The 20,830-nt window shown below is 44.0% G+C and overlaps 1 protein-coding gene across 1 annotated transcript; it reads left to right on the forward strand.

Moving 5' to 3' along the window:
* The first annotated feature begins 2,748 nt into the window (after positions 1-2,748).
* LOC110529285 (uncharacterized) lies at positions 2,749-20,830 on the forward strand. Its single transcript, XM_036984614.2, has 3 exons — positions 2,749-2,912; positions 12,775-13,046; positions 19,711-20,830. Exons 2-3 carry the CDS (start codon positions 12,909-12,911, stop codon positions 20,452-20,454), a joined length of 882 nt encoding a protein of 293 aa, XP_036840509.1. The 5' UTR covers positions 2,749-2,912; positions 12,775-12,908; the 3' UTR covers positions 20,455-20,830.

A 20,830-nucleotide genomic window follows, 5' to 3' on the forward strand; every position in this document is an offset into this window, starting at 1 on the left:
AAGAAGCCACTGCTCCAAAACTGCCATAAAAAAGCCTGACTATGGTTTGCAACAAAGATCGTTCTTTTTGGAGAAATGTCCTCTGGTCTGATGAAAAAAAGGTAGAACTGTTTGGACACAATGACCATTGTTATGTTTGGAGGTAAAAGGGGGAGGCTTGCAAGCCGAAGAACACCATCCCAACCGTGAAGCACGGGGGTGGCAGCATCATGTTGTGGGGGGTGCTTGCTGCAGGAGGGACTGGTGCACTTCACAAAATAGATGGCTTTATGAGGAGGAAAATTACGTGGATATTTTGAAGCAACATCTCAAGACATCAGTCAGGAGTTAAAGCTTGGTCGCAAATGGGTCTTCCAAATGGACATTGACCCCAAGCATACATCAAAATTTGTGGCAAAATGGCTTAAGGACAACAAAGTCAAGGTATTGTAGTGGCCATCACAAAGCCCTGACCTCAATCCTATAGAAAGTTTGTGGGCAGAACTGAAAAAAAGTGTGCGAGCAAGGAGCCCTACAAACCTGACTCAGTTACACCAGCTCTGTCAGGAGGAATGGGCCAAAATTCACCCAACTTATTGTGGGATGCTTGTGGAAGGCTACCCGAAACGTTTTACCCAAGTTAAACAATTTAAAGGCAATGTTACTAAATACTAATTGAGTGTATGCAAACTTCTGACCCACTGGGAATGTGATGAAAGAAATAAAAGCTGAAATAAATCATTCACTCTACTATTATTCTGACATTTCACATTCTTAAAATAAAGTGGTGATCCTAACTGACTTAATCAAGCCTACCACTGTAGTGTCGTCCGCAAACTTGATGATTGAGTTGGAGGCGTGCAGGGCCACGCGGTCATGGGTGAACAGGGAGTACAGGAGAGTGCTCAGAACGCACCCTTGTGGGGCCCCAGTGTTGAGGATCAGCGGGGTGGAGATGTTGTTACCTACCCTCACCACCTGGGGGCGGCCCGTCCGGAAGTCCAGTACCCAGTTGCAAAGGGCGGGGTCGAGACCCAGGGTCTCGAGCTTGATGACGAGTTTGGAGTGTACTATGGTGTTAAATACTGAGCTGTAGTCGATGAACAGCATTCTCACATAGGTATTCCTCTTGTCCAGATGGGTTAGGGCAGTGTGCAGTGTGGTTGAGATTGCATTGTCTGTGGACCTATTTGGGCAGTAAGCAAATTGGAGTGGGTCTAGGGTGTCAGGTAGGGTGGAGGTGATATGGTCCTTGACTAGTCTCTCAAAGCACTTCATGATGACGGAAGTGAGTGCTACGGGGCAGTAGTCGTTTATCTTAGTTACCTTAGCTTTCTTGGGAACAAGGACAATGGTGGCCCCCTTGAAGCATGTGGGAACAGCAGACTGGGATAAGGATTGATTGAATATGTCCGTAAACATACCAGCCAGCTGGTCTGCACATGCTCTGAGGACACGGCTGGGGATGCCGTCTGGGCCTGCAGCCTTGCGAAGGTTAACACGTTTAAATGTTTTCCTCACGTCGGCTGCAGTGAAGGAGAGTCCGCAGGTTTTGGTTGCGGGCCGTGTCAGTGGCACTGTATTGTCCTCAAAGCGGGCAAAAAAGTTATCTAGTCTGCCTGGGAGCAAGACATCCTGGTCCGTGACGGGGCTGGTTTTCTTTTTGCAATCCGTGATTGACTGTAGGCCCTGCCACATACCTCTTGTGTCTGAGCCGTTGAATTGTGACTCTACTTTGTCTCTATACTGATGCTTAGCTTGTTTGATTGCCATGCGGAGGGAATAGCTACACTGTTTGTATTCGGTCATGTTTCCGGTCACCTTGCCCTGATTAAAAGCAGTGGTTCGAGCTTTCAGTTTCACGGGAATGCTACCATCAATCCACGGTTTCTGGTTTGGGAATGTTTTAATCGTTGCTATGGGAACGACATCATCAATACACTTTCTAATGAACTCGCTCACCGAGTCAGCGTATTCGTCAATGTTGTTGGACGCAATGCGGAACATACAGTATCCCAATCCACGTGATCGAAGCAGTCTTCAAGCGTGGAATCAGATTGGTCGGACCAGCGTTGAACAGACCTGAGCGAGGGAGCTTCTTGTTTTAGTTTCTGTCTGTAGGCAGGAAGCAACAAAATGGAGTCGTGGTCAGCTTTTCCGAAAGGAGGGCGGGCGAGGGCCTTATAGGCATCGCGGAAGTTAGAATAGCAATGGTCCAAGGTTTTACCAGCCCTGGTTGCTCAATCGATATGCTCATACAATTTAGGGGGCCTTGTTTTCAGATTAGCCTTGTTAAAATCCCCAGCTACAATGAATGCAGCCTCAGGATATGTGGTTTCCAGTTTGCAAAGAGTCAAATAAAGTTTGTTCAGGGCCATCGATGTGTCTGCTTGGGGGGGAATATATACGGCTGTGATTATAATCGAAGAGAATTCCCTTGGTAGATAATAGGCCTCTCTCATCTTTTTAAGTGGGAGAACTTGCACAATCGTGGCTGACTAAATAATTTTTTGCCCCACTGTACATACAGTCTGTAGATATATTTTATATCCCATTAGTTTGTTTCTAGAGGACTAGAGATAGTAAGTGACTTAGACCATGCCTCATAAATTGCGTCAGCGTTGGTCACGGAATGAGTGTATGGGTAGCTCCACTTTGTGCGTAACAGGGCATACCCCCACCTGCCTCGCTCCCTCCCCGCGGCGCGGGCTATGTGAATGGTGGGTGAGGGGAAGGCGGGCGGGGTGGGTCGTTGTGCGAGGAGGAAAAGGGGGGGGGGGGGGGGGGGGTCGCTATAAGAAGCCAAAAGAGACCGATGCAGTCAGTTGGTTCTGTCAAACTCTCCAAGCGTTAATAAGGATAAGACCTAACTACTGTCTACCACTCTGCATCTACAAGAGACTGAGATACGGTTTTATAAGCCTCACATACGGGTAAGTGAGAGACTTCTCCGCTAGCACATACTGTTCTGAGAACCATATGTTTCTTAGGGCTTGGTGAGAGTGTGGTTGTCCTATGGTTATTATGTATACAACCTTCCCGACATTGTTCCGGGAATGGTGCAGGATAGGTGCTTGGCTTTGGAAAACACTCAGCACATTTAAGGAACTTGACCAAATAATGTCATTTTCCTGATATTTCATTACTTCAACAGTGTTTTCTAAAAGTTCAAACAGGGTTACATTCTAGGAACGTTCTTCGGCTGGTTTGGCACTGGGAATATTGTCAAATAGTTTGGAAAATGTTAAGAAACAACTGTCTTCTGTGGGAAATTCAGTTCTTCAACATAACGTTTCCTACAGGTTTCCTCGTGGTTCTATTTAAAGTCAAGTTTTCAGCTCGTTCAGAGAACACAACAAGATAAAGGAGAGAGAGAGAGAGTTGTGTTGCTGCTGAGAACGGTATACGTTTTTAAATAAAACTCTTAGAAGTTTTTCGTGTGGTTTTTATGCAAAGTTTTCATAAGGTTTTCAAGAGGTTTAACATTCTCGGGAAAAAAAAACCCATTTGAGAACATGACATTAAATAAAACCACGAGAAAACCTGTAGGAAATATTATTCTCAAGTACTGACATTCTCACAGAAGAACGTTTGTTTCTAAACGCTCTTGGAACAAATAGAAGAAAAAAAAGCTCTGACGAAGGCCGTGAGGCCGATACATAAAGCTTATTAAATATCAGTGATACTATCAAGAGCCGTGTGCGGTTTCCTTCTTCCTTCCTCTTATTCGGCTGTTACCATGCACCTGCAAAAAAAAATAATCTTGCTTAGATGTGTGAGTGCCTTTTGAATTTTGAAGAACCATAAATAGAACCACGAGGAAACCTGTAGGAAACGTTGTGTTGAAGTACTGAAATTACCCAAAGAAAAATGTCAAACCAATTGGAGAATATTCCCTAGAACGTTACGATAATGTTATAACTTTTAGGAAACGTTTTTTGTTAAAGTAATAAAATACCAAGAAAATAACGTTATTTTGTCCAAGTTCCTTAAATGTGCTGAGGATGTTTCGAAAACCAAGCAACTATCCCGCACCATTCCCAGAAAGATTTGGCAAGGTTGTATGCAAAATAGCCAGAGGACAACCACACGCTCACCAATCTCTAAGAATGTTAATATCAGTTTACGCTTTTACCTGGCATTACCCTGATCACTTAATCATGATGGCGATGGTGATGGTAGTAGTTATGAATATGCATTATCTCTTCTACTGATCGGGAGAGAGAAAACTCTAATATAGATTGAACTAAATCAGCAATAAGCTAAGTAACGGCTGGCTAGAGTTGATCAAAAGTTTAAACAATGTGCACAGCATGTTACATTTATACTAACGCAACAGTAATATTTCTAGTTGGTTTATTAGGTCAAATAGTAACTAGAAATCCACATAGAAATCCATATCCGCAAGTAGGAATCTGGTGAAAAGTAGTACCGTTTGTAGGGTATTAGGGTGGTATTGTGAGTGTGTAATGTGCCCAATCAATGATGTAAGCGTGCAGAATTGATTTGCTCACCATAAGCCATTACAGAAGGTAAACGCTAGCTTTAATTAGTTACATCTCGCAGTGTCATTACCGGATTTAGATTCATCCATAAACCACTTACAGTAAATTCATTGAATGAATTATGTTCATTTTTCCACCCCCGTCATCAATAGTAATTCGTGAGTAGTGCGAGGAGACAAAAGGGGGGGTATCGTAGTGTTTTAATTTACATGCACTGGACCATGTACTTTACGAAGTTTGTAACAAGTGTTCTCTGAATGACGTACACATTTTATGTAGTGTTTAATGTAGTGTTTAAGTAGTGTTTTATGTCGTGTTTAAGTAGTGTTTTATGTCGTGTTTTAGTAGTGTTTAAATAGTGTTTTATGTCGTGATTTGTGTAGTGTTTTAGTAGTGTTTTATGTAGTGTTTAAGTAGTGTTTTATGTAGTGTTTAAGTAGTGTTTTATGTAGTGTTTAAGTAGTGTTTTATGTAGTGTTTTAGTAGTGTTTTAGTAGTGTTTAAGTAGTGTTTTATGTAGTGTTTTAGTAGTGTTAAGTAGTGTTTAATGTAGTATTTTATATATTATTAAGTAGTGTTCAAGTAGTGTTTAAGTAGTGTTTAAGTAGTGTTTAAGTAGTGTTTTATGTAGTGTTTTATGTAGTGTTTAAGTAGTGTTTTATGTAGTGTTTATGTAGTGTTTTATGTCGTGTTAAGTAGTGTTATGTAGTGTTTAAGTAGTGTTTTATGTAGTGTTTATGTAGTGTTTTATGTCGTGTTAAGTAGTGTTATGTAGTGTTTAAGTAGTGTTTTATGTAGTGTTTAAGTAGTGTTTTATGTAGTGTTTTAAGTAGTGTTTAAGTAGTGTTTTATGTAGTGTTTTATGTAGTATTTTAAGTAGTGTTTAAGTAGTGTTTTATGTAGTGTTTTATGTAGTGTTTTATGTAGTGTTTTAGTAGTGTTTAAGTAGTGTTTTATGTCGTGTTTATGTAGTGTTATGTAGTGTTTAAGTAGTGTTTTATGTAGTGTTTAAGTAGTGTTTTATGTAGTGTTTTAAGTAGTGTTTAAGTAGTGTTTTATGTAGTGTTTAAGTAGTGTTTTATGTAGTGTTTTAAGTAGTGTTTAAGTAGTGTTTTATGTAGTGTTTTATGTAGTGTTTTAGTAGTGTTTAAGTAGTGTTTTATGTAGTGTTTTATGTAGTGTTTTATGTCGTGTTATGTAGTGTTTAAGTAGTGTTTTATGTAGTGTTAAGTAGTGTTCAAGTAGTGTTTAAGTAGTGTTTAAGTAGTGTTTTAAGTGTACAACTGTGCACTCCATTATGTAGTTTTATGCCGATAGGCCTAGGTTTATTAAGTTAGCTAGCTCTAACAGAGGGGATATTAAGTTAACAAGCTCTAACAGGGGGGGTTATTAAGTTAGCTAGCTCTAACAGAGGGGTTATTAAGTTAACTAGCTCTAACAGAGGGGTTATTAAATTAGATAGCTCTAACAGAGGGGTTATTAAGTTAACTAGCTCTAACAGAGGGGTTATTAAATTAGCTAGCTCTAACATAGGGGTTATTAAGTTAACTAGCTCTAACAGAGGGGTTATTAAATTAGATAGCTCTAACAGAGGGGTTATTAAGTTAACTAGCTCTAACAGAGAGGTTATTTAATTAGCTAGCTCTAACAGAGGGGTTATTAAAGTAGCTAGCTCTAACAGAGGAGTTATTAAGGTAGCTAGCTCAACTGAGGGGAGTGCCCCCACACTGTCTATCTGTCCATCTGCAACCTCATGAGATCTCTGTGTCATAATGTCATACCAGAAATAGTTACGACAGTTATACACGTGCTAATTAAGGGACCAATTGAGGGTTCAACAAGCTAGCCATTCAAAAAAATCATGTTAAACCCTCTTTTTGAACACAGAGCGAGTCCATGCAACTTATTATGTGACGTGTTAAGCACCATTGTTTATTCCTGAACGTATTAAGGCTCCTTGCCATAACAAAGGGGTTAAATACTTATTGATTCAAAGCATTTCATCTATTGATTTTTTTTTTGATTCATTTGCAATCATTTAGAAAAACATAATTCCACTTTATTGGGTGTGTTGTGTCAGTAACACACAAGAAAACCTCTCAATTTAATCCAGGTCAAATTCAGTATGTAACACAACAACATGTGGAAACAGTCAAGGGGTGTGAATACTTTCTGAAGGCACTGTACATACAGTGGGGCAAAAAAGTATTTAGTCAGCCACCAATTGTGCAAGTTCTCCCACTTAAAAAGATGAGAGAGGCCTGTAATGTTCATCATAGGTACACTTCAACCATGACAGACAAAATCAGGGAAAAAAATCCAGAAAATCACATTGTAGGATTTTTTATGAATTTATTTGCAAATTATGGTGGAAAATAAATATGGGGCAAGTGGGGTAAAATAAGGGGAAAATGCTCTTTTAGGCAGAAGGGTTAGGGGCATAGGGGTTAGGGTTAGGGGTTAGGGGCATAGGGGTTAGGGTTAGGGGTTAGGGTTTAGGGTTAGGTTTAGGTGTTAGGGTTAGGTTTAGGGGTTAGCGATTAGGGGTTAGGGGTTAGGTTTAGGTGTTAGGGTTAGGTTTAGGGGTTAGGGGTTAGCGGTTAGGGGTTAGGGTTAGGTTTAGGGGGTAGGGGCATAGGGGTTAGGGTTAGGCATAGGGGTTAGGGTTAGGGGTTAGGGGCATAGGGGTTAGGTTTAGGGGTTAGGCATAGGGGTTAGGGTTAGGGGCATAGGGGTAAGGCATTGGGGTTAGGGTTGGGGGCATAGGGGTTAAGCATAGGGGTTAGGGGCATGGGGGTTAGGTTTAGGGGTTAGGGGTAGGGGTTAGGGGCATAGGGGTTAGGTTTAGGGGTTAGGGGCATAGGGGTTAGGTTTAGGGGTTAGGGGTAGGGGCATAGGGGTTAGGTTTAGGGTTCGGGTGACAATTAGGGTTAGAATGAGGGGTTAGGAATTAGGGTTTGGGGTTAAGGTTACAGTTAGGTTAAAAGGTTAAGGTTAGGATTAGATTTAGGGTTAGGGGTTAGGGAAAGTAGGATTTTGAATGGCAATACATTTTTTCGGTCCCCACAAGGATAGTATAACCAACGTCTGTGTGTGTGTATGATGTATCAAATCAAGTTTTTTAGTCACTTTAGTCACGTGCCAAATACAACAGGTGTAGTCGACCTTATAGTGAAATGGTAACATACGAGTGACTATGCATAGATAATAACAGAGAGTAGCAGCAGTGTAAAAGAGGGGGGGCAATGCAAATAGTCCGGGTAGCCATTTGATTAGATGTTCAGGAGTCTTATGGCTTGGGGGTAGAAGCTGTTTAGAAGCCGCTTGGACCTAGACTTGGTGCTCCGGTACCGCTTGCGGTGCGGTAGCAGAGAGAACAGTCTATGACTAGGGTGGCTGGAGTCTTTGACAATTTTTAGGGCCTTCCTCTGACACCGCCTGGTATAGAGGTCCTGGATGGCAGGAAGCTTGGCCCCAGTGATGTACTGGGCCGTTCGCACTACCCTCTGTAGTGCCTTGTAGTCGGAGGCCAAGCAGTTGCCTTACCAGGCAGTGATGCAACCAGTCAGGATGATCTCGATGGTGCAGCTGTAGAACCTTTTGAGGATCTGAGGACCCATGCCGTGCAGTCATGAGTGAGCAGGGAGTAGAGGAGGGGCCCCTGTGTTGAGGATCAGTGTGAAGGATGTGTTGTTTCCTACACTTAGCACCTGGGGCCGGCCTGTCAGAAAGTCCAGTTGCAGAGGGAGGTGTTTAGTCCCAGGGTCCTTAGCTTATTGATGAGCTTTGAGGGCACTATGGTGTTGAACGCTGAGCTGTAGTCAATGAATAGTATTCTCACATAGGTGCTCCTTTTGTCCAGGTGGGAAAGGGCAGTGTGGAGTGCAATAGCGATTGCATCATCTGTGGATCTGTTAGGGCGGTATGCAAATTGAAGTGGGTCTATGGTTTCTGGGATAATGGTGTTGATGTGAGCCATGACCAGCCTTTCAAAGCACTTCATGGCTACAGACGTGTTAGTGTTGTTGTTGTTGGGCACAGGGACTATGGTGGTCTGCTTAAAACATGTTGGTATTACAGACTCGGACAGGGAGAGGTTGAAAATGTTAGTGAAGACACTTGCCAGTTGGTCAAGTAATGCTCGGAGTACATGTCCTGGTAATCTGTCTGGCCCTTCGGCCTTGTGAATGTTGACCTATTTAAAGGCCTTACTCACATCGGCTGCAGAGAGCGTGATCACACAGTCGTCCGGAACAGCTGGTGCTCTCATGCGTGTTTCAGTGTAATTTGCCTCGATGCGAGCATAGAAGTAGTTTAGCTCGTCTGGAAGGCTTGTGTCACTGGGCAGCTCTTGGCTGTGCTTCACTTTGCAGCATCAGAGCCGGTATAGTACGATTCAATCTTAGTCCTGTATTGATGCTTTGCCTGTTTGATGGTGGGTCGGACGGCTTAGCGGGATTTCTTATAAGCTTCCAGGTTAGAGTCCCGCTCCTTGAAAGCGTCAGCTCTAGTCTTTTGCTCAGTGCAGATGTTGCCTGTAATCCATGGCTTCTAGTTGGGGTATGTACATACGGTCACTGTGGGGATGACGTCATCAATGTTATTCTAGTCTCTGCCAGCAAAACAGTCCTGTAGCTTAGCATCTGCTTCATCTGACCACTTTTTTTATTGATCGAGTCACTGGTGCTTCCTGCTTTCATTTTTGTTTTTAAGCAGGAATCAGGAGGATAGAATTATTGTCAGATTTTCCTGTTTGCTTATGGCGGAATACAGCTCATTCAGTGCTGTCTTAGTGCCAATGTGGTGGTATGTAGACAGACACAAAAAATACAGATGAAAACTCTCTAGGTAGATAGTGTGGTCTACAGCTTATCATGATATACTCTACCTCAGGCGAGCAAAACCTAGAGACTTCCTTAGATATCGTACACCAGCTGTTATTTACAAAAATACATAGTCTGCCGCCCCAGAGAGCTGTATTTTGGTAATGTCGTTGTTTGGCCACAACTCTGTGAAGCATAAGATATTACAGTTTTGAATGTCCCGTTGGTAGTTTAATCTTCCTCGTAGGTCATTGATTTTATTTTCCAAAGATTGCACGTTTGCTAGCAGAATGGAAGGAAGTGGGGGTTTATACAATTGCCTACGAATTCTCAGATGGCAGCCTGCCCTCCGGCCCCTTTTTCTCCACCTTCTCTTCATGCAAATGACCGGGATCTGGGCATGTTCCCAGGAAAGCAGTATATCATTCACGTCTGTCTCGTCAGACTCGTTAAAGGGAAAAAAAAGGATTCTGCCAGTCCGTGGTGAGTAATCACAGTCCTGATGTCCAGAAGTTATTTTCGGTCATAAGAGACGGTAGCAGAAACATTATGTACAAAATAAGTTTAAAACAAGTTAAAAAGTTAAAAACAACGCAAAGAAACAAACAAAAAAAATAACACAATTGGTTAGGAATACATAAAATGTCAGCCTTGTTCTCTGGCGCCATCTTAGTCAGATGATAAGAATGGAGACTTGAGTGGGATGATGATGCACCAGCAGCTGATCCAATCAGATTGTTATCTCCACCCTGGGAGGTGCAAACAATACAGACATCTAATAGGATTCATTTTCATAATTTCCTCCTCCAGGATCACCGCTAAAAGACACTTTCACTCAGACTTTCTCTTCAAAAAAAGGCCTGTTATTTAATTGCAGCTAACAGACTTGTTCTACTTTTACTGCTGAAGCCACAGCTTTGTGTTTGTCCGTTATGTCAGAATACCATATACCTCAAGGCAGAACTTTTTTCATGGGCCTTGGTGCCCGATAGGAACAAGACCATTATAGTGAATTAGTTTCATGGGCCTTGTTGGAAACAAGACCATTGTAGAAAAGTAGTTTTTCATGGGCCTTGTTGGAAACAAGACCATTGTAGAAAATTAGTTTCATGGGCCTTGTTGGAAACAAGACCATTGTAGAAAATTAGTTTAATGGGTCTTGTTGGAAACAAGACCATTGTAGTGAATTAGTTTCATGGGTCTTGGTGGAAACAAGACCATTGTAGTGAATTAGTTTCATGGGCCTTGTTGGAAACAAGACCATTGTAGTGAATTAGTTTCATGGGCCTTGGTGGAAACAAGACCATTGTAGTGAATTAGTTTCATGGGCCTTGTTGGAAACAAGACCATTGTAGTGAATTTGTTTCATGGGCCTTGGTGGGAACAAGACCATTGTAGTGAATTAGTTTCATGGGTCTTGGTGGAAACAAGACCATTGTAGTGAATTAGTTTCATGGGCCTTGTTGGAAACAAGACCATTGTAGTGAATTAGGGACAGGATAGGCTAAATGGTGGAGAGAGACATTTCTTCCATCTGTAATGTCTTGGTGTGTGTCTGAAATGGCACCTTATTCCCTACATGGTGCACTTATTTTGACCAGAGCTCTATTGGGTGTAGGGTGTCTTTTCAGAAGCACTTTGGCGTCCTAAACACTATCTTCACTTCACTCTATCAGGTCAAACAAACACATTAAACAGGAAGCAGGAGATCGTTAAAAATCCCTTCTCAAAAATAAATAATGAAGTATTAATGACGAATTAAGATTTTATAGGTATGAGAAGGACATTTTCTCTTCAAAAAGGCCTGTTATTTAATTACCTCGTCTGACTCAGACTAAACAGAATAGCCCATTCGGGATTCAATCTGCAGGTTTTTTTTAAAAAACGCTAGAAAAGACCGAAGCGACTGTACTATGTGAAATCTTAATGCCTTATCGTCTTCATGATCCGAACATCCCACTTAACGGCCGCACGCAGACAGAGAATGATTCCCAAAATGGCACCCTATTCCCTATATAGTGCACTACGTTTGATGGGCCTTTATATTGGGTCTTTATGTCTCTATTGTTCCTGTCAGTCAAAGGGTTTTAAGCCCTTATGTTTTCTCACGAACGCAGGAGGAGAGTCCAGGGACAACATGAGTCAGAGCTTCGTTGGTTTGGATGGATCGTGAGCGAGCCCTGAGTGTTCCTTCCTTCGTGTTCCCCCACTCTCTCTTTTTCTTGTTCCCTCACTTTCATTCATTTCCTCCTCATTATGAACCATGAGGCAGCTAATTCATACCACAATTACTGAGCCTGATGAGTTGGAGTTCCGTTAATGAACTTCATTTTAACTCTGAAATGAAAGTTTTGTATGAAACAGCTGGTGCTGTATGGTTGTAGAGCAATTGAGAACTTTCTGCTCGTTGACTCTCTGTGCTTTACAAAACAGGCCCTCCAGGTCTATCTATCCTATCTCGAAACACCTATTTAACTTTTCTGTATTGTATTATGCTGTTGTGGTTGTTGTTGTTGTGACAATATCATACATCTGTGAATCTGCTCATTAGTCTGGCTGACCCGACTCACATGGTGTCAGCCAGAATACCTGCTCACCCCTTTGAAATGAACATTTTGAAATGAGCGACTAACCTCCTCCTTCTCTTTCTCCTTCTCCTCCTACTTCTCCTCCTTCTACTTCTTCTCCTCCTCCTCCTTCTACTTCTCCTCCTTCTACTTCTCCTTCTGCTCCTCCTCATCCTCCTCATTCTTCTCCTTCTCCTACTTCTACTTATCCTCCTTCTTCTCCTTCTCCTTCGCCTCCTTCTTCTCCTTCTTCTCCTCCTCCTTCTACTTCTTCTCCTTCTTCTACTTCTACTTCTTCTCCTCTACTACTTCTTCTCCTCCTCCTCCTACTTCTGCTCTTCCTCCTTCTACTTCTTCTCCTTCTTTTACTTCTCCTTCTCCTTCTTCTCCTTCTTCTACTTCTACTTCTTCTCCTCCTCATTCTCCTCCTTCTACTTCTCCTTCTCCTTCTCCTTCTCCTCCTCCTTCTTCTCCTCCTCCTACTTCTTTTCCTTCTTCTACTTCTCCTTCTTCTCCTCCTCCTTCTCCTCCTTCTCCTTCTCCTTCTTCTCCTCCTTCTTCTCCTCCTCCTTCTTCTACTTCTACTTCTTCTCCTTATTCTACTCCTCCTTCTCCTCCTCCTTCTACTTCTCCTTCTTCTCCTCCTTCTCCTCCTTCTTCTACTTCTCCTTCTACTTCTCCTCCTTCTTCTCATTCTCCTTCTTCTCCTCCTCCTTCTCCTCCTTCTCCTTCTCCTTCTTCTTCTCCTCCTCCTTCTTCTACTTCTACTTCTTCTCCTTATTCTACTCCTCCTTCTCCTTCTCCTCCCCCTTCTCCTTCTCCTCCTTTTTCTACTTCTCCTTCTACTCCTCCTCCTTCTTCTTCTAACTCCTTTTCCTCACCTCTGTCTCTTCCCAACAGGTTCTGCGCTACACTTGACACCCTAAAACCCTACATCCTTCCCTACACCCTACACCCTCAGGCCTCCACCCTCCTCCCGTCCCTATCCTGCATCCCTCTTGTCTGTCCGACTGGGTGTCCCTCTGTAGTGAGTCATGAAGTGGCCTCTGTGGAGCCTGCTGCTGCTGCTGTGCCGGTGTACCCCAGGACAGAGTGGCTGCCAAGGGGACTGCCTGGCCTGTGGCCTCCTACTATCCAACCCCCAGAGCCAGCAGCAAGCGTTCAATACACTGGTGTGTGTGTGCGTGTGTGTGTGTGTGTGTGTGTGTGTGTGTGTGTGTGTGTGTGTGTGTGTGTGTGTGTGTGTGTGTGTGTGTGTGTGTGTGTGTGTGTGTGTGTGTGTGTGTGTGTGTGTGTGTGTGTGTGTGTGCAGTGCAGTGCATTGAGAAATTATTCAGACCATTTCACTAGTTACCCATTGTGTTACGTTACAGCCTTATTCTAAAAAATGGATTCAATAAATGTAAAAAAAAATCCCTCATCAATCTACACACAATACCCAATAATGACAAAGAGAAAACAGGTGTGTAGAAAGCAAATGTATTACAAATATTGATTGGACATGATTTGGAAAGGCACACACCTGTATATTTAAGGTCCCACAGTTGACAGTGCATGTCAGAGACAGAATCCAAGCCTTGAGGTCGAAGGAATTGTCCGTAGAGCTCCGAGACAGGACTGTGTCGAGGCACAGATCTGGGGAAGTGTACCAAAACATTTCTGCAGCATTGAAGGTCCCCAAGAACACAGTGGCCTCCATCATTCTGAAATGGAAGAAGTTTGGAACCACCAAGACTCGTCCTAGAGCTGGCCACCTGGCCAAACTGAACAATTGGGGGAGAAAGGCCTTGGTCAGGGAGGTGACCAAGATTTGATTTGATTTGTTTGGGATTTAATTTGAAGAACCAGATGGTCAGTCTGACAGAGCTCCAGAGTTCCTGTGTGGAGTTGAGAGAAACTTCCAGAAGAACAACCATCTCTGCAGCACTCCACCAATCAGACCTTTATGGTAGAGTGGCCAGACGGAAGCCACTCCTCAGCAAAAGCCACATGACAGCCCGATTGGAGTTTGCCAAAAGTCACCTAAAGGACTCTCAGACCATGAGAAACAAGCTTCCCTGGTCTGATGAAACCAAGATTGAACTCTTTGGCCTGAAATCCAAGCGTCACGTCTGAAGGAAACCAGGCACCATCCCTACACCGCTCATCACCTGGCCAATACCATCCCTATGGTGAAGCATTGTGGTGGCAGCATCATGCTGTGGGGATGTTTTTCGGTGGCAGGGACTGGGAGACTAGGACAATGACCCTAAGCAGGCAGCCAAAACAACACAGGAGTGGCTTCGGGACAAGTCTATGAATGTCCTTGAGTGGCCAAGTCAGAGCCCGGACTTGAACACAATCGAACATCTCTGGAGACGCCTGAAAATAGCTGTGCAGCGACGCTCCCCATCCAACCTGACAGAGCTTGAGAGGATCTGCAGAGAAGAATGGGAGAACCTCCCCAATTACAGGTGTACCAAGCTTGTAGCGTCATACCCAAGAATATTCGATGTTGTAATCGCTGCCAAAGGTGCTTCAACAAAGTACTGAGTAAAGGGTCTGAATACTTATGTAAATTATTATAATATTTTTCTTAAAACCTGTTTTTGCTTTGTCATTATTGTGTGTAGATTGAGGGATTACAATTGGAATACATTTTAGAATAAGGCTGTAACTTAACATTTGGAAAGGTCAAGGGGTCTGGATACTTTCCGAATGTACTGTATGCTTGTGTGTGTGTGGTGTGTGTGATGTGTGTGTGGTGTGTGTGTGTGGTGTGTGTGTGTGGTGTGTGTGTGTGATGTGTGCATATGCATGTCCCACATGCAGCATGGGGATGATGGTTGTATGGATGACGGTTGTGTAGATGACGGTTGTTGTGGATGACGGTTGTTGTGGATGACGGTTGTTGTAGATGACAGTTGTGTGGATGACAGTTGTGTGGATGACGGTTGTGTAGATGACAGTTGAGTGGTTGACAGTTGTGTGGATGACGGTTGTGTAGATGACAGTTGTGTGGATGACGGTTGTGTAGATGACGGTTGAATGGATGACGGTTGAGTGGTTGACAGTTGTGTGGATAACAGTTGTTGTGGATGACAGTTGTGTGGATGACAGTTGTGTGGATGACAGTTGTTGTGGATGACAGTTGTGTGGATGACGGTTGAATGGATGACGGTTGAGTGGTTGACAGTTGTGTGGATGACGGTTGTAGTGGTTGACAGTTGTGTGGATAACAGTTGTTGTGGATGACAGTTGTGTGGATGACAGTTGTGTGGATGACAGTTGTGTGGATGACAGTTGTGTGGATGACAGATGTAGTGTGATCGTCATCATTTATTTGAAAAACACTAATCCCCAACAAGTTTTTTTTTTACAACGCAGCTTTTTACAACATTAGACCTGTAATTAAATATTGTGCCATTCGGGATGACTCATGGGACGTAGCGGTAGCAGTGCTAATGTAGATAATTGTAATTGAATATTGTGCCATTCGGGATGACTCATGGGACGTAGCGGTAGCAGTGCTAATGTGTAATTGAATATTGCTAATTGTAATTGACTTAGCGGTAGCAGTGCTAATGTAGATAATTGTGCCATTCGGGATGACTCATGGGACGTAGCGGTAGCAGTGCTAATGTAGATAATTGTGCCATTCGGGATGACTCATGGGACGTAGCGGTAGCAGTGCTAATGTAGATAATTGTGCCATTCGGGATGACTCATGGGACGTAGCGGTAGCAGTGCTAATGTAGATAATTGTGCCATTCGGGATGACTCATGGGACGTAGCGGTAGCAGTGCTAATGTAGATAATTGTGCCATTCGGGATGACTCATGGGACGTAGCGGTAGCAGTGCTAATGTAGATAATTGTGCCATTCGGGATGACTCATGGGACGTAGCGGTAGCAGTGCTAATGTAGATAATTGTGCCATTCGGGATGACTCATGGGACGTAGCGGTAGCAGTGCTAATGTAGATAATTGTGCCATTCGGGATGACTCATGGGACGTAGCGGTAGCAGTGCTAATGTAGATAATTGTGCCATTCGGGATGACTCATGGGACGTAGCGGTAGCAGTGCTAATGTAGATAATTGTGCCATTCGGGATGACTCATGGGACGTAGCGGTAGCAGTGCTAATGTAGATAATTGTGCCATTCGGGATGACTCATGGGACGTAGCGGTAGCAGTGCTAATGTAGATAATTGTAATTAAATATTGTGCCATTCGGGATGACTCATGGGACGTAGCGGTAGCAGTGCTAATGTAGATAATTGTGCCATTCGGGATGACTCATGGGACGTAGCGGTAGCAGTGCTAATGTAGATAATTGTAATTAAATATTGTGCCATTCGGGATGACTCATGGGACGTAGCAGTAGCAGTGCTAATGTAGATAATTGTAATTAAATATTGTGCCATTCGGGATGACTCATGGGACGTAGCGGTAGCAGTGCTAATGTAGATAATTGTAATTAAATATTGTGCCATTCGGGATGACTCATGGGACGTAGTGGTAGCAGTGCTAATGTAGATAATTGTAATTAAATATTGTGCCATTCGGGATGACTCATGGGACGTAGCGGTAGCAGTGCTAATGTAGATACTTGTGCCATTCGGGATGACTCATGGGACGTAGCGGTAGCAGTGCTAATGTAGATAATTGTGCCATTCGGGATGACTCATGGGACGTAGCGGTAGCAGTGCTAATGTAGATAATTGTGCCATTCGGGATGACTCATGGGACGTAGCAGTAGCAGTGCTAATGTAGATAATTGTGCCATTCGGGATGACTCATGGGACGTAGCGGTAGCAGTGCTAATGTAGATAATTGTGCCATTCGGGATGACTCATGGGACGTAGCGGTAGCAGTGCTAATGTAGATAATTGTGCCATTCGGGATGACTCATGGGACGTAGCGGTAGCAGTGCTAATGTAGATAATTGTCATTAAATATTGTGCCATTCGGGATGACTCATGGGACGTAGCGGTAGCAGTGCTAATGTAGATAATTGTGCCATTCGGGATGACTCATGGGACGTAGCGGTAGCAGTGCTAATGTAGATAATTGTAATTAAATATTGTGCCATTCGGGATGACTCATGGGACGTAGCGGTAGCAGTGCTAATGTAGATAATTGTAATTAAATATTGTGCCATTCGGGATGACTCATGGGACGTAGCGGTAGCAGTGCTAATGTAGATAATTGTGCCATTCGGGATGACTCATGGGACGTAGCGGTAGCAGTGCTAATGTAGATAATTGTAATTAAATATTGTGCCATTCGGGATGACTCATGGGACGTAGCGGTAGCAGTGCTAATGTAGATAATTGTAATTAAATATTGTGCCATTTGGGATGACTCATGGGACGTAGCGGTAGCAGTGCTAATGTAGATAATTGTAATTAAATATTGTGCCATTCGGGATGACTCATGGGACGTAGCGGTAGCAGTGCTAATGTAGATAATTGTAATTAAATATTGTGCCATTCGGGATGACTCATGGGACGTAGCGGTAGCAGTGCTAATGTAGATAATTGTAATTAAATATTGTGCCATTCGGGATGACTCATGGGACGTAGCGGTAGCAGTGCTAATGTAGATAATTGTAATTAAATATTGTGCCATTCGGGATGACTCATGGGACGTAGCGGTAGCAGTGCTAATGTAGATAATTGTGCCATTCGGGATGACTCATGGGACGTAGCGGTAGCAGTGCTAATGTAGATAATTGTGCCATTCGGGATGACTCATGGGACGTAGCGGTAGCAGTGCTAATGTAGATAATTGTGCCATTCGGGATGACTCATGGGACGTAGCGGTAGCAGTGCTAATGTAGATAATTGTGCCATTCGGGATGACTCATGGGACGTAGCGGTAGCAGTGCTAATGTAGATAATTGTCATTAAATATTGTGCCATTCGGGATGACTCATGGGACGTAGCGGTAGCAGTGCTAATGTAGATAATTGTGCCATTCGGGATGACTCATGGGACGTAGCGGTAGCAGTGCTAATGTAGATAATTGTAATTAAATATTGTGCCATTCGGGATGACTCATGGGACGTAGCGGTAGCAGTGCTAATGTAGATAATTGTAATTAAATATTGTGCCATTCGGGATGACTCATGGGACGTAGCGGTAGCAGTGCTAATGTAGATAATTGTGCCATTCGGGATGACTCATGGGACGTAGCGGTAGCAGTGCTAATGTAGATAATTGTAATTAAATATTGTGCCATTCGGGATGACTCATGGGACGTAGCGGTAGCAGTGCTAATGTAGATAATTGTAATTAAATATTGTGCCATTCGGGATGACTCATGGGACGTAGCGGTAGCAGTGCTAATGTAGATAATTGTAATTAAATATTGTGCCATTCGGGATGACTCATGGGACGTAGCGGTAGCAGTGCTAATGTAGATAATTGTAATTAAATATTGTGCCATTCGGGATGACTCATGGGACGTAGCGGTAGCAGTGCTAATGTAGATAATTGTAATTAAATATTGTGCCATTCGGGATGACTCATGGGACGTAGCGGTAGCAGTGCTAATGTAGATAATTGTAATTAAATATTGTGCCATTCGGGATGACTCATGGGACGTAGCGGTAGCAGTGCTAATGTAGATAATTGTGCCATTCGGGATGACTCATGGGACGTAGCGGTAGCAGTGCTAATGTAGATAATTGTGCCATTCGGGATGACTCATGGGACGTAGCGGTAGCAGTGCTAATGTAGATAATTGTGCCATTCGGGATGACTCATGGGACGTAGCGGTAGCAGTGCTAATGTAGATAATTGTAATTGTTTAAGTGTTCCCTTTATTTTTTTGTAGTTTCCTCCCCACACACTGAGAGAGATTGAGATTATATATTTTTTTATTTATTTAACTAGGCAAGTCAGTTAAGAACAAATTCTTATTTTCAATGACGGCCTAGGAACCACTGTTAACTGCCTGTTCAGGGGGCAGAACGACAGATTTGTACCTTGTCACCTCGGGGATATGAACTTGCAACCTTTCGGTTACTAGTCCAATGCTCTAACCACTAGGCTACCCTGCCGCCCCGAGAGTTGGCATGCACCGACTCACACACAGACACATTCAGATTGCTGGGAATAGTCCATCAGTCCACCTATTTGCTACGAGTAATGAATTAAAATTTTTAAACCAACCATAGGTCAAACCTACAGGCCTTGTGATGGAGTCGTATTTGAGGCTGAGGTAACAACGCCAGGCTATAGTGGACAACATCTCTACTCTTACTCCTCTGCCTGTTTGTCTGAGAGAGTACAGTATGAGACTGCAGTGAGAGACTGCAGTGAGAGACTACAGTGAGATACTGCAGTGAGAGAGTACAGTGTGAGACTGCAGTGAGAGACTGCAGTGAGAGACTACAGTGAGAGAGTACAGTATGAGACAGCAGTATGAGACTACAGACTGCAGTATGAGACTACAGTATGAGACTACAGTGAGAGACTACAGTGAGAGACTACAGTGAGAGACTAGAGTGAGATACTGCAGTGAGAGAGTACAGTGTGAGACTGCAGTATGAGACTGCAGTATGAGACAGCAGTGAGAGACTGCAGTGAGAGACTGCAGTGAGAGACTACAGTGAGAGAGTACAGTATGAGACAGCAGTATGAGACTACAGACTGCAGTATGAGACTACAGTATGAGACTACAGTGAGAGACTACAGTGAGAGACTACAGTGAGATACTGCAGTGAGAGAGTACAGTGTGAGACTGCAGTATGAGACTGCAGTATGAGACAGCAGTGAGAGACTGCAGTGAGAGAGTACAGTCAGGTCTCTTTCATCTCTCTCTGCTCTTCTCTTCTGTCTGTCCACAGGTGTGTCTGTTGGAGTGTGACGGTCACGTCTCCCCTGCCCTCACCTGGGATCTGTGTCAGAGAGCCATGCTACCGCACTACCCCCTCCCACCAGACGATGGCGCTGTGTCTAAGAGAGCAGAGGAAAAACTGTCCTTAAACCATGACCCCGTTGACCTGGAGTCAGATGGAAAAATGCTCTACTCTGCAGCCATGGGGCTCTACCAGCAGGATGGAGCGGACCAGGAAGACGAGGCCCTGGTGCGACGTGATTCCCAGTACGACTCCTCTCCGCTGGGCTTGACCGCCGAAGGAGACTCGCTGGCGCTGGGTATGGAGAGCAGGGAGGAGGAGGAGGAGGTCAGGAGGAGGAGGAGCGGCCAGGGGGAGGAAGGAGACTCGCTGGCGTTGGGTATGGAGAGCAGGGAGGAGGAGGAGGAGGTCAGAAGGAGGAGGAGCGGCCAGGGGGAGGAAGGAGATGAGGAGGATGCCGTGGTCCAGCTGACCAAGCGTTTCGGGGGCTTCCTGAAAGGTCGTCACAGTTACAGGAAGTTGATTGGCGGCCCGGAGAGGAAGTCGCTACAGAAACGCCTCGGAGGGTTCATCGGGATCAGGAAGTCGGCCAGGAAGTGGAACAACCAGAAGAGAGTGAGCCAGCTCCTCCGGCAGTACCTGGGGATGACCGGCAGCAGAAACCCTGGTCGCGGTGTTGGGAGGTTCACTAACCCAGCCCAGGGCCTCAGGAGGCTACCCAGCCGGCTGTAGCCTTCCCTTCATCCCCTGGGTCCTCTCTGCTCTTCTCGTGTCCCGTGCCTCCACTCACTTGGATCTGCTCTTCTCTTCTCCCGTGCCTCCACCCTCCCAGGTACCTCCTATAGAAATAGAATTACTATAGTTTACTACTTGCATACTATTATGTTGGTATTCCATCCCCATTGTTACCAACAACGTGTACAGCTACAGCTACGGGTACTGTGAACTCCCTCATTCCTCATCGGCCTTATGAAGAAGAGTAATGACATCATCATTCTGAAACCCATCCAGTGTCGTGTGAAGAATAGTAAGGAATGTTTCCTTCCGACCATCAACGTTGCTCCCACCCTACCGCCCCCCCCCCAGTTAATGAATAAAAAGTGCAATG

Source organism: Oncorhynchus mykiss, chromosome 8, assembly GCF_057628025.1.
Source record: "Oncorhynchus mykiss isolate SJ-2025 chromosome 8, ASM5762802v1, whole genome shotgun sequence".
Lineage (NCBI taxonomy): Eukaryota > Metazoa > Chordata > Actinopteri > Salmoniformes > Salmonidae > Oncorhynchus > Oncorhynchus mykiss.

Coding starts and splice junctions, on each gene's coding strand:
- LOC110529285 (XM_036984614.2), top strand. CDS start 12,909: ATGAAGTGGCCTCTGTGGAGCCTGCTGCTGCTGCTGTGCCGGTGTACC. Junction 13,047..19,710: donor AGCAAGCGTTCAATACACTG/GTGTGTGTGTGC, acceptor GTCTGTCCACAG/GTGTGTCTGTTGGAGTGTGA.